The 14706-nt window shown below is 39.8% G+C and overlaps 1 protein-coding gene across 1 annotated transcript; it reads right to left on the bottom strand.

The window, feature by feature from the left end:
- Nucleotides 1-88: 88 nt before the first annotated feature.
- LOC131680369 (uncharacterized) lies at nt 89-5532 on the bottom strand. The gene is made up of 6 exons (XM_058961087.1): nt 5252-5532; nt 2426-2745; nt 1728-2367; nt 1253-1641; nt 583-1182; nt 89-465 (listed from the first exon to the last, which is right to left on the bottom strand). Exons 1-6 carry the CDS (start codon nt 5530-5532, stop codon nt 89-91), a joined length of 2607 nt encoding a protein of 868 aa, XP_058817070.1.
- Between the last annotated feature and the right edge of the window lie 9174 nt (nt 5533-14706).

The raw sequence follows: 14706 nt of genomic DNA, 5'->3' as shown, positions 1-14706 counted from the left end.
CGGCGACGCGTCGGCTTGAGCTATGCGATATAGATAATTTTCGGTTTTCTTCAGTTCATCGAACTGCTTCTAGGTATGCGCTTTTTATCTACAGTAACGGCGACGCGTCGGCTTGAGCTATGCGATATAGATAATTTTCGGTTTTCTTCAGTTCATCGTGGGTCAGCGGTACACTGAGTGGTTGCTCCTTTTTTGCCAGTCGTCTCCAGTTGAAAGCCTGTCGAGTGAACATTGCCGTTCGGCGTAGTAACGTCATCCAGTTTGAATATTTCTCTGGCGCAATCAACGGTTCCGGTGCAACGATGTGTGTGAGCAGGTGAGGGCGAAGTTCTTCATCTGTTGTTTCATACCGCTGCGACGTTATAGGCCACTCTTCTTCGTATGTCGACAGAAACGAGGATCCATGAAACCATGGGCCCTGAGGGCTGAGATCCGGGAAACCTTTCCATTTGCTGCCTAAGTCAGCTACATTTTGTTTGGTCGATATTCAATGCCATTCAGATACATCCGCGTTCTCCAGGATTTCACTGACTCGAAAGGCAACAAATTGGCTATATCTTCTATGGTCGGAGGTAGGCCAACAGCACACATCTCTGGCGTCAGTGTAAAAGAATCGCCGTCTCACTTTGAGGCTCAGAGCGCTTTGAACGGCATTTGTTAGTCGAACTCCGAGAACAGCTGCTTGGAGTTCGGCTCGAGGAATAGACAGGAAACGAAGTGGAGCCACTCTTGTCTTGGCGGCCACAAGTGCACATTCTATTTTAGTTCCTTCGCAGAATCGTAGATAAACCGCAGCTGCAAACCCATTCTCACTTGCATCGATGAATGTGTGTAGTTGTATCTCGACGTCAACTGTGGTCAGGTTCCGGAAGCATCTTGGAATTTCAACGTCTTCTATCTTAGGCAGGACTTTCACCCACAGCAAACACTTTTCAAAGTCATTTTCTCCGATTTTATCGTTCCAGCCAATTCCAGAGCGCCAGATATCCTGCAGCAAGACCTTGAGGTAAATCAGGAAGTGTGCGATAAATCCACACGGGTCGTACATCAGCATCAGCATTCGAAGAGCTTCTCGCTTGGTTGGTCGTCGTCGGCCAGATAATAGATCTTCTGAGCATTTAGTAGAGAGCTTGAAAGTAAAACAGTCTTTCTCTGTGTCCCACCACATTCCAAGGATTTTCTCTGTGGGAAGACCATCGCTGGCGTTTAGGTTCTTTTTTGCCACTGGTTTTTCATTCAGCGAAGTTAGCACCGTAGGTGAATTCGACAGCTAATTTCTCATCTCGAAGCTGAATCATCTTAACGTCGCTGACGATCGAAATCGCTTCCTCTTCGGTTTCTACGCTGATGATCATATCGTCGACGTAGTGCTGCTTGACTATCGCATGAACGGAAGCCGGAAACTTGTTTGCGTATAACTTGGCGTGTCTGTTTTTCACGTACTGGGCTGTGCTTGGTGAACAACAAGCCCCAAACGTCATCACCTGCATGACGTAGACAGTAGGTTTAGCTAAACTCTCTTCGCGTCCCCAGAAGAACCGTTGGCTATGTTGCTCCTCTTCTCGCATCAGTACTTGGGTGTACATTCCCCTCAGGTTGCCGCAAACTGTTATCCGGTGTTCTCTAAACTGTATCAGCACGCTTAGCAGAGACGTTAGGAAATCGGGTCCCTTAAGAAGGACGGAGTTTAGCGAAACGTCGTGAACTTTTGCGGCGGCATCCCATACCAGCCTTGTCTTAGCAGGCTTATTCGGGTTAACAACAGGAACACCGGTAGATACCAAATTCTGGGATGCTTGATCGTGAGTTCGGCGTCGGTAAGCTTCCGTATATATCCTTTGCTGATGTAGTTCGCGATCTTCGTATTTAAGACTTCAGCCAAAGCCAGGTCGTTTTGCATTCGATGTTCCAGGCACTCCCAGTGCTTTAGCGCCATAGTTTTATTGTTCGGAGGGCGCACCCCGTCGTATTTCCACAAAAGACCTGATTCATATCTATCCCCTTTCCGAGGCGTTAGTGTGTCCAGCATTTGCAGTGCCCGTGCATCTTCTGTGGACACGAGAAACTTTTCAGGTTTAACCGCGCCCATACTATCAAGAGGAAAGTATTCCTTCATGGCTTTGTGTAAATATTCACAATTTTCTTGGTTACAGGGGTAAATGTCTAGCATATGATGGTTGACAACACTGGTGCTGGATGAACTTTGTTCGATGTATCCATAAACACACCAACCTAGGCATGTCTTGACCGCGACAGGCTCCTTTGTTTTACCTTTGCGACTCTTCGTTACGTGACCAAGCTTGGCATGGTCCACACCGATAAGTATACGTGAAGCGGTGTCGTAATACGACTCGATAGGAAGTCCTGCTAAGTGCCGGTATCTTTTAATTAATTCAGATATGATCATCGTTTGTGGTCGTAATACATGCATGCATGCTGACCTTCTGAGACTCGCACTCCACTCTCTTTGTGCCTCCGGTCCACTTTAAACACAAGGGTGCTATTTGTCCAGAAACTCCTAACTCATCAGCCAGGCCTTGTTCCAGTAGAGTCAGTTCGGAACCGTCGTTGACGAATGCGTACGTATGAACTTCTTTCGATGGTCCGTATAGAACCACGGGAACGAATCGAAACAATACTCCGCTGTTTCTTGCTTGATGAATATTGACACTGTGCTCGAGATTCCCGTCGTGGGTTATCGAACTGAGTGAATCGGAGGTTGTTGCTTCCGGCTCAAGTCTTTTGCTATTGTGAAGAAGAGTATGGTGTAAGTAGGTACATCCATTAATTCCGCATGACCTTTTCTGCCGGCAAGAGCTGTTGTGTCGATGAAGACATTTCCTGCAAAGTTTGAGTTCCTTGATCGTGGCCCACCTAGAGTCGTAGCTGAACTCTGTGGATCGCTCACACTTGGCTAGCGAAGAGCAGTTGCACTTGCAGACGCTACATGCTTGCAAGACATTCTGTTTTGGGTGTACGCTTGCTTCTTGTCCGACTCGATATGGACGTTGAGGACGTTCTCTTTCCTGCTACGGAATTTTGATTCATCCCTCGGTACATTGTTTTGCGTGCCCATCACTGCGCTGGCATCTTCCGCCATGGTATACAACCAGGTGCTAAATTCTAGCAATGTTGGTACAACATTTCCTCTAGTTGCTCTTGCCCATTCCAGTTTCAATCCGGGTGGTAAACGTTCTACCAGTTCGTATCGCAGGGAAGAGCTATACATGTAGTCGCTTATTTCACAGGTTTGGATTGTGGCGCAGAGATTCTTTACAGAAAGCGCGAAATCGACTAGACTTCTCGACCTTGGGTGCTGGCAAATCTCTCACCTTTTGGATGACCGCTTGCAGTGGCGTAGCCAGAAATTTGGTTTGGAGGGGGTTTTGATGAAAATCGCAAATTTTTTGAAAAAATGCTAAAATTTAATATGAGTTTGATAAATTATTGAAAACTCAAAAACAGAAGTAGTCTAACAGATGTCATTCCAGTCTACAAACAAGAAGGATCAACATGGAACAGTTTTCAAACCTCTATAGATTATTTTCTTGTATAATATGTCAATGAAGTCAAAAATTGCGATCTTTTAAAGTGGGATAAATGATCTAAAAAATTTTCAACGTTCAAGATCACCTAATATAATAATCCCTGACTTTGAAGGTTTGACAACTTCGGGAAGTTATCAACATAAAACAGCGCCTGCTTTGATATAGAAATTTTAGTGATTAACTCTCATAGAGGTAATTATGGTGAATTAATTTTTCAAAAATATTAAGAGACATGGTGCCTTCAGCGAAGTTTTTGATAATGTCGTTTCAAACAATTTTGTTGAAAATATGAAGGCTACATGAATTCCACATATAGGGATTTAAATGGACTGGGCCTGCTATATTTCTTCTTAGTGAAGAAAAATTTAGGTGAAAACTATTTTTTTCTGCGCCACGGATAAAATTGTTTGAAACAATCATTGCGAGTTGAGAACACAAAACCTATAACTAAATTATGGATGGATGGAACTGAAACTTGCGTTTCGACTTCATCTCATCAGAATCCGACACTAACTTGGTGGGCGGACTAAGCTAGCGCCGAATTGATGCTTGCTCCTGAAAATGGAATCACTCTTTGTGTTTTTGAGTCCTTTTAATATCTGGGAATTATTTCTTTTAAATCCAGTTCCCTTATTTTTTTTTGTAAGCTTCAAAGGCACCTTGAACGCAATGTGAATTTATTATTCAATTACCGCAGAAGAGATTTATCAAATACAGTAATTTCAGAATAGCTTGTTGTAAAGGTTTTCTACTACTATATTTCGATACTCTGAATATGTGGGATATTTATGTCTTTGACAAAGTTCTTTGAAGTGGCACTTTCGGAGACTTTGCTGGAGACATTAAGTCTCGCCCCAAATTTGGTTGAAGAGTAATTCTTGTCTATAATTACTTCTAGGAGGATTAACCGTCAAAATTATTCTATCAGCAGATGAACAGTTTTACGTTTTGAAATTCTTCAATGTTACTTGACATCGAAATTTGGCGGTTTCTAATGAATGTGATCGTGAGCGTTAAAAATTTATCGAGCATTAATTTTACTTTTCTTCATTAGTCAACCTCACAACTTGCAGTACTAGTACGTAGCACACAAATCCTGCTAAGAGGCTATTCATATAGTTGATGATACAGCAAGGATCCAATGCTCATAGAACCGATCCTGACCTGCTAGAGACAAAATTACATCAGCTTTCAACTAGTTTCTGAAATGTTATTAGTGTTGTTAACCATATTGAATTGTTGTCTAAACTCTACACAATCTAAGAAAATACATTTTCAGCAAGTGTTGAAATGTATATAAGTTTTCGGTAAACAAGCTTATGTCTTATATGCAATCAACCTATTCAAATTTAGATTCCCATTCGAAAAATTGTCTCTAATCCATATTTTGAAGCATCTTTCCAAAAATGAGCTCATAATAATTCAGACAGTTATTTTATTTTACATTGAAGTAGTTTGACAACTGTGGGATTTTGGCTAAGAGATAAGTTACAAGATCCCCTTCCCACAATTTTCCAAAAGTTCTAATGACGCTTTAGACACAGTTCTCAATGTAGTGATCAGAGAATATTTTTCCAAAAATATTTTGTGGAATATTGGATTGGATTCGTCAGCATCAATTTTTTTTTTCAATCCAATTAATTTTGGTTTGGGGGGGTTTTAACCACCCAACCCCCCCCCCCCCCCCTGGCTACGCCACTGACCGCTTGGATGATCGCTTCGGGCTTGCCGTCACGTTGGACGGGTGTAACAATTCGCATCTCACCCTATTCAGGGCTTCACCTCTCAAGCATTTCCGCGGTTGGAGCATATTCTCTTCATTTGAAAAGCCGCACATTTGCGTTGAGGAGTTGAACATGGCCAAGAACAATGGCCACTCTTCGGCTTGGCCGCTGAACTCTGGTAGATCCTTGGGAACGGCATGACGTGCAGCCAGTTGACTTCTGTTCAGAAGATACACGGTATCGTCACCGTTATTTTCCATGGGTTTGAGTCGGTATCATGGAGGATTTGGTGTTGATCTCTGCTCAGGAACGAAATTGTCGACGGAACTCACTCTTCGGTTCAGCACGGTAGGACGTGTCCACTGCAAGTTGTGAGGAGCTGGACCAGGGGGTTGCACACCAATGTGTTGCATCGAACGTCCTCCGAGGTTTGACAGAGGATTTGGAGCGACGAAAGGAGCTTGGGACGTCCCTGCTCCATTGTAACCGATTGGTGGTTGCTCTTGACCATAAGCGATGTGCTCTACAGGCTGCGAACTAATCGGCTGCTGTCTATTAGTCAGAAAATGAGCCTCGTTCATATCACCCATTCGATCCGTATCCTTAATCCACTCCTCTACTTCCGATAGTTTGTCGACTATCGATCCGACATCGTCCTTCTCACTCGCTTACGTACTCGTTAAGTATGTCAAATTTCATTTCCAAAAATCGCTGTTCCAATGCTTTAGTTTCTGCCAGCTTGCGTAACTGCAGATTCATCGCTCTTCTTGATCGGTTTATGCGAGTAGAGGTGCTTGAGCTGGTCTTGGTATTGTTGGATAGCACAGATATTATATCCTCAGATTGTTCATGATGCTGAATCGATTGATGGTCTGGGGAGCGAACATTGTCAGCGTGGGGAGGATTGTTTAAAACGTTGCCACAGGCATCTGAGTTGGTAGAGGCCGCAGGCACTCCTTCGAGCGGCTTATTGATGGCACCAGTATTGCTAGTAGTGGTATCGGTGATGGCGACGGTTCCCCTTGCCCCAGGTTCCGGCTGTCTTATTAGATTTATTGTTGGACTTTTGGCCTGGCATTTCTCAGCTCCAATAAACCATTTTGTAAATTGTTGTCCAACAGTGTAAGCAGCGAGGAAATCGTTCCGATTTTGTGAACTTGTTTTATTTCGAAAATACGGTTACAAATTCCGAATACAAGAAGGAGATTTTGTTAAATACATATTGACGTAGGTTAATTGTATCTAGCTTACGTTTAGTAATTCCTCCACTGAATTCTATGGACAACCGGTACAATTGTATAGTGAACAATGTGTGCGCAACTAGGAATGGGTAGCATTTGTAAGTAATCTGAACGGCTCATAATAATTATATTTCTCACCTATCGCGTACAACATTTGTCTCATGACATGATATTGCACACGTTCGCTGTTAAAAGTTATCGTAATTCTATATGAATATAATTATTATAGGTTACGCAGAGTATAATATGGATGGGGATATTCTTACCCGTTTATAATTTTATGGAATTAGTAATTTTCTCCAAGCTATACCTAAGTAAATTATACTAGGAATCTAAGTAGTTTAGACGATCGCTAACTTGGAAAAATCTATGATTTGTTCAGGTGAACAGCCGGGTAGGACACCGATAATTTTTGCTACACACGTCTAATCACACTTCTTAATGATATATAAATGGCTTAAATGATAGTGTGATCGAGGGACGTTGATCTCTATTTGACCTTCCTATTCGAGTCGATCCTCTCTGCGATAACAGGGTTTGGCTCAGCAGGCAGCCGTTGATAAAGGGGAGCGTGGGGTTCGTTGTTCGATGTGGCGCAATTAACAAGATGGGAGCAAGCCGCTGTAGTATACACCTTTCTTTGTAAGCTATCAGAGAAACTAAAAACCGAATAAACACATTAAGCAAGTACAGCACTTTCTTATAACATAATTTGTGCAACTAAATAATACCAAACCTAACTTACCTACCGAAACAGGGCTATCACCATATTATCATTCAGTAAATAAGTCAACGCTAATCCGTACTCGATGCAATTAGTTTACATATGCTTTACAACCTCCCAGCGTTTGGGTCGCTTCCCGACCAAATACAATAAATAAGACAGTGCGCATGCAATCTCAGGTTACACACGATAGGAACAGTTTTTCATGCTTCACACTGGGCCGACGCTTGCCTCGGTGCACAGCGACGCAACCTAAAAACAATCAATAAATTCAATATTGCAGGATAAACAAGTTTGGCCTTCGCTTCATTTTATGTCTCTTTCTAGCTTTAAGGAAGATTGTAATTGTCGGCTAGCATTGGAACCCGAAAAGGGTATATAAGGAGAATTTGGATAATAAACGATGCTCATTATTATTGGTCTGACCCGACTCGGCGGATGTACATCCAGTCGGACAATCGGCTATCAAGCCATTGAGTTAAGAAATCATTCAGTACATTTTTTTTCCTTTGCAAAATCTAACTAAGTCACCCATCCAAGTTGCTTCTTGTTCTGCGAAGATTATAAACATATTTCATGGCGACCGTTGTCAAGAGGCCCGAAGCCTACAAAGACAAAATGAACAAAAACTGTTATTGAAATCTAACCAATCTGCAGCAATAAAAGTGAAAAAATGGTAGTTCAGTGAGTTCCAACCAATTTGCAAAGACAGTATGAGCAAAAACTCTTATTGAAATCTAACTAATCTGCAGTAATAAAAGTGAAAAACTAGTAGTTTAGTGAAACCCAGCCAGTTTGCAAAGACAATATGAACAAAAAATTGAAATCTAACCAATCTGCAACAATACAAGAGAAAAACTAGTAGTTCAGTGAAACCCAACCAATCTGCAAAGACAAATTGAACAAAACCTGTTATTGAAACCTAACCAATCTGCAAAAACAAAAGTGAAAAACTAACAGTTCAGTGAAACCCAATAAATTTGCAAAGACAATGAGTAAAAATTTCTGAAGTGGCACCCCCATTTTCACAAAGTAGTGAATTTTGCAAAACATGTTTTTATTTTATTGTTTAGGTATATCTTCATGAAATCTTTTGTCGTTATTCAAAATATTTATAATAGTTTTAGTTACTTGAAAATTTATACACCTTTTTATTATAATATTTTTACAGCCAAAGTTTAATGTCTTACTCCACTATCTGGGGCTAGGTGTCATTCTAAAATCTAAACTATCTCCCATGTAACGAAACTATGTAAGGTTTGCACGCTTATAACTCCGATATTACTTGATGGATTTTAATCATTCATACACCAACCGATTCAGAAACACCTAACTTAAATATTGGTAATAATTTAATATCTCCCCAATAAAAGTAGACTTTTGGAAATTGATAAAATTAAAAAGTTCACGAAAAACGGGAAAATTACTATTCGTGAGGCAGATTTCTCAGACACAACCGTCATTAGAGGGCACCTTAGTCGCCCAATCACACACGAAAAGTCATAAATAGAAGCGACGCATGTCCGTTTAAATCAGTTGTTGCTAATATCCCATACGAGCAACATCATCTCCGGACGATGCAATAAGCGCTATCGATTTTCAGCAACGTTGGCATTTGCACACACTCGCACCTAAGTGACTAAACCATATACGGTTAGTTTATAAATAGAGGTGACGCGTACACGTTTGAATCAGTTTTTGTTCTTATGTCGAACGGGTAAGATCATGATGGCTGTTGAGGGCACCCAATCCGAAGAAAATCGCTTCGAATTCTTCTGGAGCGAGGGCTTTTGACAAGTCTCATGCTCGATTGGAGTGGAACTGGCGGATGTTTGTCCAGAGGGGCTTAGCATCGTTAAATGAGTGAGTGGTACTTTTGCAGTTCTTATGTCCATCAGGGATGGGAAACCAAGTATGTAGTTGGCATAATAACGAACGTCGCGCGCGTGAGATTGACATGTGTGTCATGTGTGTATTTGGTACATATATACTTGAAATCACTCGGGATTGCTCTCGTGTTAATGTCGCGAATATAATCGATGCTGCTCCCTATCACCTCGGTTTGTTATTTATTCTCAAATCAATTCGTTGTCAAATAGCATAACGTCGCGCGTGGATAATGGTTACAAAAGAGCTGGCATATATTCTTATAATATCACGAGTTAAACACGATAATTATTCTAAGATAGTAAGATTCAATGGTATTACGATAGATATCTCTAGACAGCAAATATAATCGTATCACATTCTAGATTATTGTTCTAAAATCGCATCATCGAAGTAAAGAAACTTTGAAAAATGCCCTGTCTTATAAAAAAATATTTGTTCAATTAAAAATAAGCAACACTCCCGATGGCCGGCTGTCCGGAGTTCAAGTTGCGTATTCTACACGCCGAGAGTTCCCGAATTAATACAACAAATGATAAATATTCTAAAAATTCTCGGCAGTCGGCTGCCCAGAGCAATTAATACATGATAACACTTCTAAAAGTCGCATAGATTGTATCACTTACCAAGGTGAATCCAGATCTATGCAACTATTTATCCTAACCCACTAACAAAACCTCCTTTCCGTGACAACCGTGGAGATGCAGAGGTATACACGGTCTCCATACCAACGGTTATCACACTAACATTCCCTTCCTTCCCCGATGACTGTAAGGACGTGGCCGGCGCCGTTATTGGCACTTCAAAATTTAGAACTCTCGAAACGTGTACATGGAGAATGGAAAGCTACTCCCAGGCTCCATTCATTGGTTCTTTGTGCAATTTCGCTTGTTCTGGTTAATCACGGAGTAGCAACTACGAATTGTATGGTCATCATGCTCATGCTCATGCTCTTGACCATGTTTTTCTTATCTTAAAGATGCAAATATGCAAAAATAAAAAAAATCAATTTTTTTAAATTTTTGGTTATTATGAAGAAAAATTAAAGGGTTGTGTACAGGACACGACCACGGTGACATTAAAAATGTATCTTTTTTCAAGAGCGTGCAAATGAATTTTATCTATCACACATATCGACTCACGTTCTTGCTCACTCGCCTGTTTTCATATGTTACAATTTGCTATATACCCTCCCCATTAAAACATAATTTATTGAAGGTCATTTAACGGTAATCTATTATTACAATTAATCTAGTATCTCACTAGGTGATTGGCATTATTTGGCTGATCCATCTAGTAAAAATAGGCTGGTCTGTCCAGAAGATATATACAAAAGAAAAGTTCCATATCGAGAACTGGAAGCCCACGCCCGCCAACGGAAATATACAGATTCTCCATGAAATATGAAATTTCATTTTCCATTTAAATTTTCAATAATGTACTAATGAACTTAAGTAAACAATCTTAAGGTTAAGTATTTCTTGATCGATTAGTGGTGGAAAAAAGGAAATTATTTAATAAATTACATTATTATACAACGTTCGCACTACCAGTTAAAACGGGTTTTTATGCTATCTTGGTGACATTTTTCTTGTTGCTAATTATTATAACGTGTTATAACTCTGTAGTGTAAACATTGTATTATTAAACCAATTCTGCAGCGTTTAATGTCATATAGGTGTTTTATGTGGTAGTAGAAATGACATAATTATATCTTCAGTACAGCGGTTTGTTTCATAATTTAAAACAGATTTATTTTAAAATTTAAATTGGTATATCCAACCGTTCCATTTGTTGTATACTTTAAAACGCGATTAGAAGTGTGTTTTAAATACATAGGGCAGGACAGATACTCTCACTGCATAAACTGGGAAAACAATTTTAAGTCCATTAACGTTTAAGACCTGGCTTGAATTTTAATCGTGATTGTTTCCGATGCAATTACACTCAGGTTTTTTTTTGCGCTGGGGATACAGGCTGCGTAAATAAAAACCGCGTAAATTAAAAAAAACGTGTAAATGAAAACCGCGTAAATTTCAAAAAAACGCGTAAATGAAAACCGCGTAAATTTCAAAATCCGCGCAAAAAATACCGCGTAAAAAACCTGAGTGTACTCTGCTATATAAAATATTACGCTGCTGAACAGTGCAATAACTACAGAAGCACGTTGCCAGATGCCTTACTGATAAAAAACATATAACCGAAATATGAAACATATGAAAGCCAATAGGCTGTTTACCCTACGCAGCTATAAAGGGTAATTGTTTACTTTAGCTACTTTTCCCCTTGTAAGTGGAAAACATGTTTTTCTTTCGTGAATATGTTAGTTTAGTGCTGCAGATTCATAAAAAAGAGGCGGAAAGCGAAAATTTTTAATAATTTATTAATGAGACTAAAAATAAGTTCTACCTACTAACCTTGCACATAGGGTTATTGTGCTCCCGAAAGTAAGGTTTTTGGCGAAGCTAGTTTAATGCGGCTACGCCGTATAGCCAAGTCCAAGGATCCAAGGCGGCGCAAAGCCGCTGAGGATCCGCTGGACGAGCCTTCCTTGTACTTGTCATCAGAAACGCAAGCAAACCTGTGATCCACTCGTTTGCCCGGTATACTCAAACATAGGGGCTATCCCTAGTTTAAGTCGGACTGAGCGGCAGCGAAGTCGGACAGCACCCAATTCAAACGATGTGGCGTAGCCACATTAGCAAGTGACAATAATTTAATTTTTGCCGATGAATACAATCCTATTATTACTAAATAAAACATTGTTAATGCCTAATGTGGCTACGCCACATCGATTTTTTTCTCATGCTGTCCGACTTCGCTACCGCTCAGTCGGACTTAAACTAGGGATAGCCCCTATGTTTGAGTATACCGGGCAAACGAGTGGATCACAGGTTCGCTTACGTTTCCGATGACGAGTACGAGTACTACGGCTAAGTGGCATAGCATGCATTAAAACTAGCTTCGCCAAAAACCTTACTTTCGGGAGCACAATAACCCTGTGAACAAAGTTATTAGGTACAACTTACTTTAAAGCTAATTAATGAATTGTTAAAAATTTTCGCTTTCCGCCTCATTTTTATGAATCTACAACACTAAACTAGCATATTCACGAAAGAAAAACATGTTTTCCACTTACAGGGGGAAAAGTAGCTAAAGTAAACAATTACCCTATAAAGCGCCGTAAACATGGATTAACAAGTTATAACGCACACGCATGCATAAAAATAAATATTTTTTTCAACGCAACATATACGTCGCATCCTGCCGCATTGAATTAAATCCAAACCACCCCACCCACCCACTTTGCAAATCATTCTGTGACACCGTGCTGGTACCTGAAAAATCCGTACACGGCCACCGCTGCCGAAAATGCATAGCGTCTACTGCTTAGTGTAGCGTCCAGACGCTGCAGCCATGATCTTATCCGTTCGACATAACAACAAAAACTGATTCAAACGTGTACGCGTCACCTCTATTTATAAACTAACCGTATATGGTTTAGTCACTTAGGTGCGAGTGTGTGCAAATGCCAACGTTGCCGAAAATCGATAGCGCTTATTGCATCGCCCGGAGACGTTGTTCGTATGGGATATTAGCAACAACTGATTTAAACGGACATGCGTCGCTTCTATTTATGACTTTTCGTGTTTGATTGAGCCACTAAAGTGCCCTCTAATGACGGCTGTGGCTGAGAAATCTGCCTCACGAATGGAAATTTTCCCGTGTTTCGTGAACTTTTTAATTTTAACAATTTCCAAAAGTCTACTTTTATTGGGGAGATATTAAATTATTGCCAATATTTAAGTTAGATGTTTCTGAATCGGTTGGTGTATGAATGATTAAAATCCGTTTAGTAATATCGGAGTTATAAGCGTGCAAACCTTACATAGTTTCGTTACATGGGAGATAGTTTAGATTTTAGAATGACACCTAGCCCAGGTAGTGGAGTAAGACATTTTTAATATCAAAAAAATGTTGCGATTTAGTCAATTTTATCTATATTTATTACTCACAGTAATAGGTACATCCCATTTTCTGAGGATATTTTCTTTCAATTGCTTCGAACTACACCAATTTTTAAGCAGTTTTCAAGGTTTTACCGACCTCTTCCAAAATTCGGCGAACCTATTCCCATTCGTGCGATAGTTTATGTTAAAAGGGTATCCCAAATTAATTGGTATACTTAAGGGTTTATATGTTGCAGATAGAGAAAATTCAAATTTAGCTTTTTCAACACAATATTAAAAAAGCTTCTTAAACATCTGTTGCTAAGGGGCCATACACTAATTACTTAAGGGAATATGGGGGGAGGGGGAGTTTCAAAATATCTTACGAATTCTTATCTAAGGGGGAGGGAGGGTTTTTCCTTTCTTACGTAATATCATAAAACAAAAATGAAAAATGAAATCAATAAAGAAAATATTGTAAGGGTACTATTTCTTATTTCTGCCATGAACATGTTTATTACACAAAACGAGTATATATTGTACATCATGGTCAAGGAAGGGCGGACCTCGAATTAAAGTATTTTCCGGCTGGATATGATTCCTAAATTAGTTATGGAATATTGTTGATTGTTGGCTGCGGGAGGAGCGACTAATTTGTCGATGGTGTTGGAGAAGTTACAGCAATTTCTTGACTCTTTATGGTACATTGTTCTGTTCAGGAACTGGAGTCACCATGGAGCCTTACAAGTTAAGAAGAGTTGATACCGTGTTATTAGGCTAACATCCTTTTTCAAATTTTCGCTTCCGCAAGGTAGCCGGAAAATGTTCTGTCATGCGATTGTCAAAGATCTTGTAGACCGAATATTTGCAGAATGTGAACTGTATTTGACTTCAAGAAAATTCGTAGATAGCCATCTACGAATTTTCTTCGGAGCTACGCGTACGATAAGCATCACAGTTGGAACTCAGAATTAATTCCCACCAGAAGAGGTTTTACATCACAAGGAACTATTTCCGAATATAGCGAAGCAGACTATAAGGACCAAATCGGAGTTTCTGAATATCTCCCAGCAGTTATTCTGAAATTTCTACTGGGCGAAATTAAGATGCTAATAAAATTACTGCTGATGATTAATTTTCTTGTAATAATTCTTTAAGTATCGTTTTCGCTATGTTTCTATTTAATGAATTAACAACATGCTTTTTTAATTACGAAAATCATAATAAGATCTTACGTAGGGGGGAGTTCACCAAAATCTTACGAACTCTTATCAGGGGGGAGGGGGAGGTTGAAAAGTTCTAAAAAAAGCCTTACGTAATTAGTGCATGGCCCCTAATAAGATTATGTAATTTATAAAGTATTTGAAATTTTTTAATAGAAGTGACGGAAGGTTATCGAAAAGTTTCATGGAAAAGAAAATTCCAGCAATGATAATGATTTTTTTTCTAACGGGTTTCGAGCTTTTATTTCTTCTTTGGCATTAGGATTAGGGATAATAATTCAGATCAAAGATACTACTGGGAAGTCATTTTTAGAAAAAGTCAATATCGAAGTAAAGTTTGCACTATTCACGCATGCACTTCAGAGGTAGCGAGATATGAAGAGCTGAAATTTCAGTGCTTAGTTCTCAG

The sequence above is a fragment of the Topomyia yanbarensis genome, chromosome 2, assembly GCF_030247195.1.
Source record: "Topomyia yanbarensis strain Yona2022 chromosome 2, ASM3024719v1, whole genome shotgun sequence".
NCBI classification, from domain to species: domain Eukaryota; kingdom Metazoa; phylum Arthropoda; class Insecta; order Diptera; family Culicidae; genus Topomyia; species Topomyia yanbarensis.
Note: the sequence above shows the minus strand (reverse complement) of the source record. Positions and strands in the feature narration are given on the sequence as shown.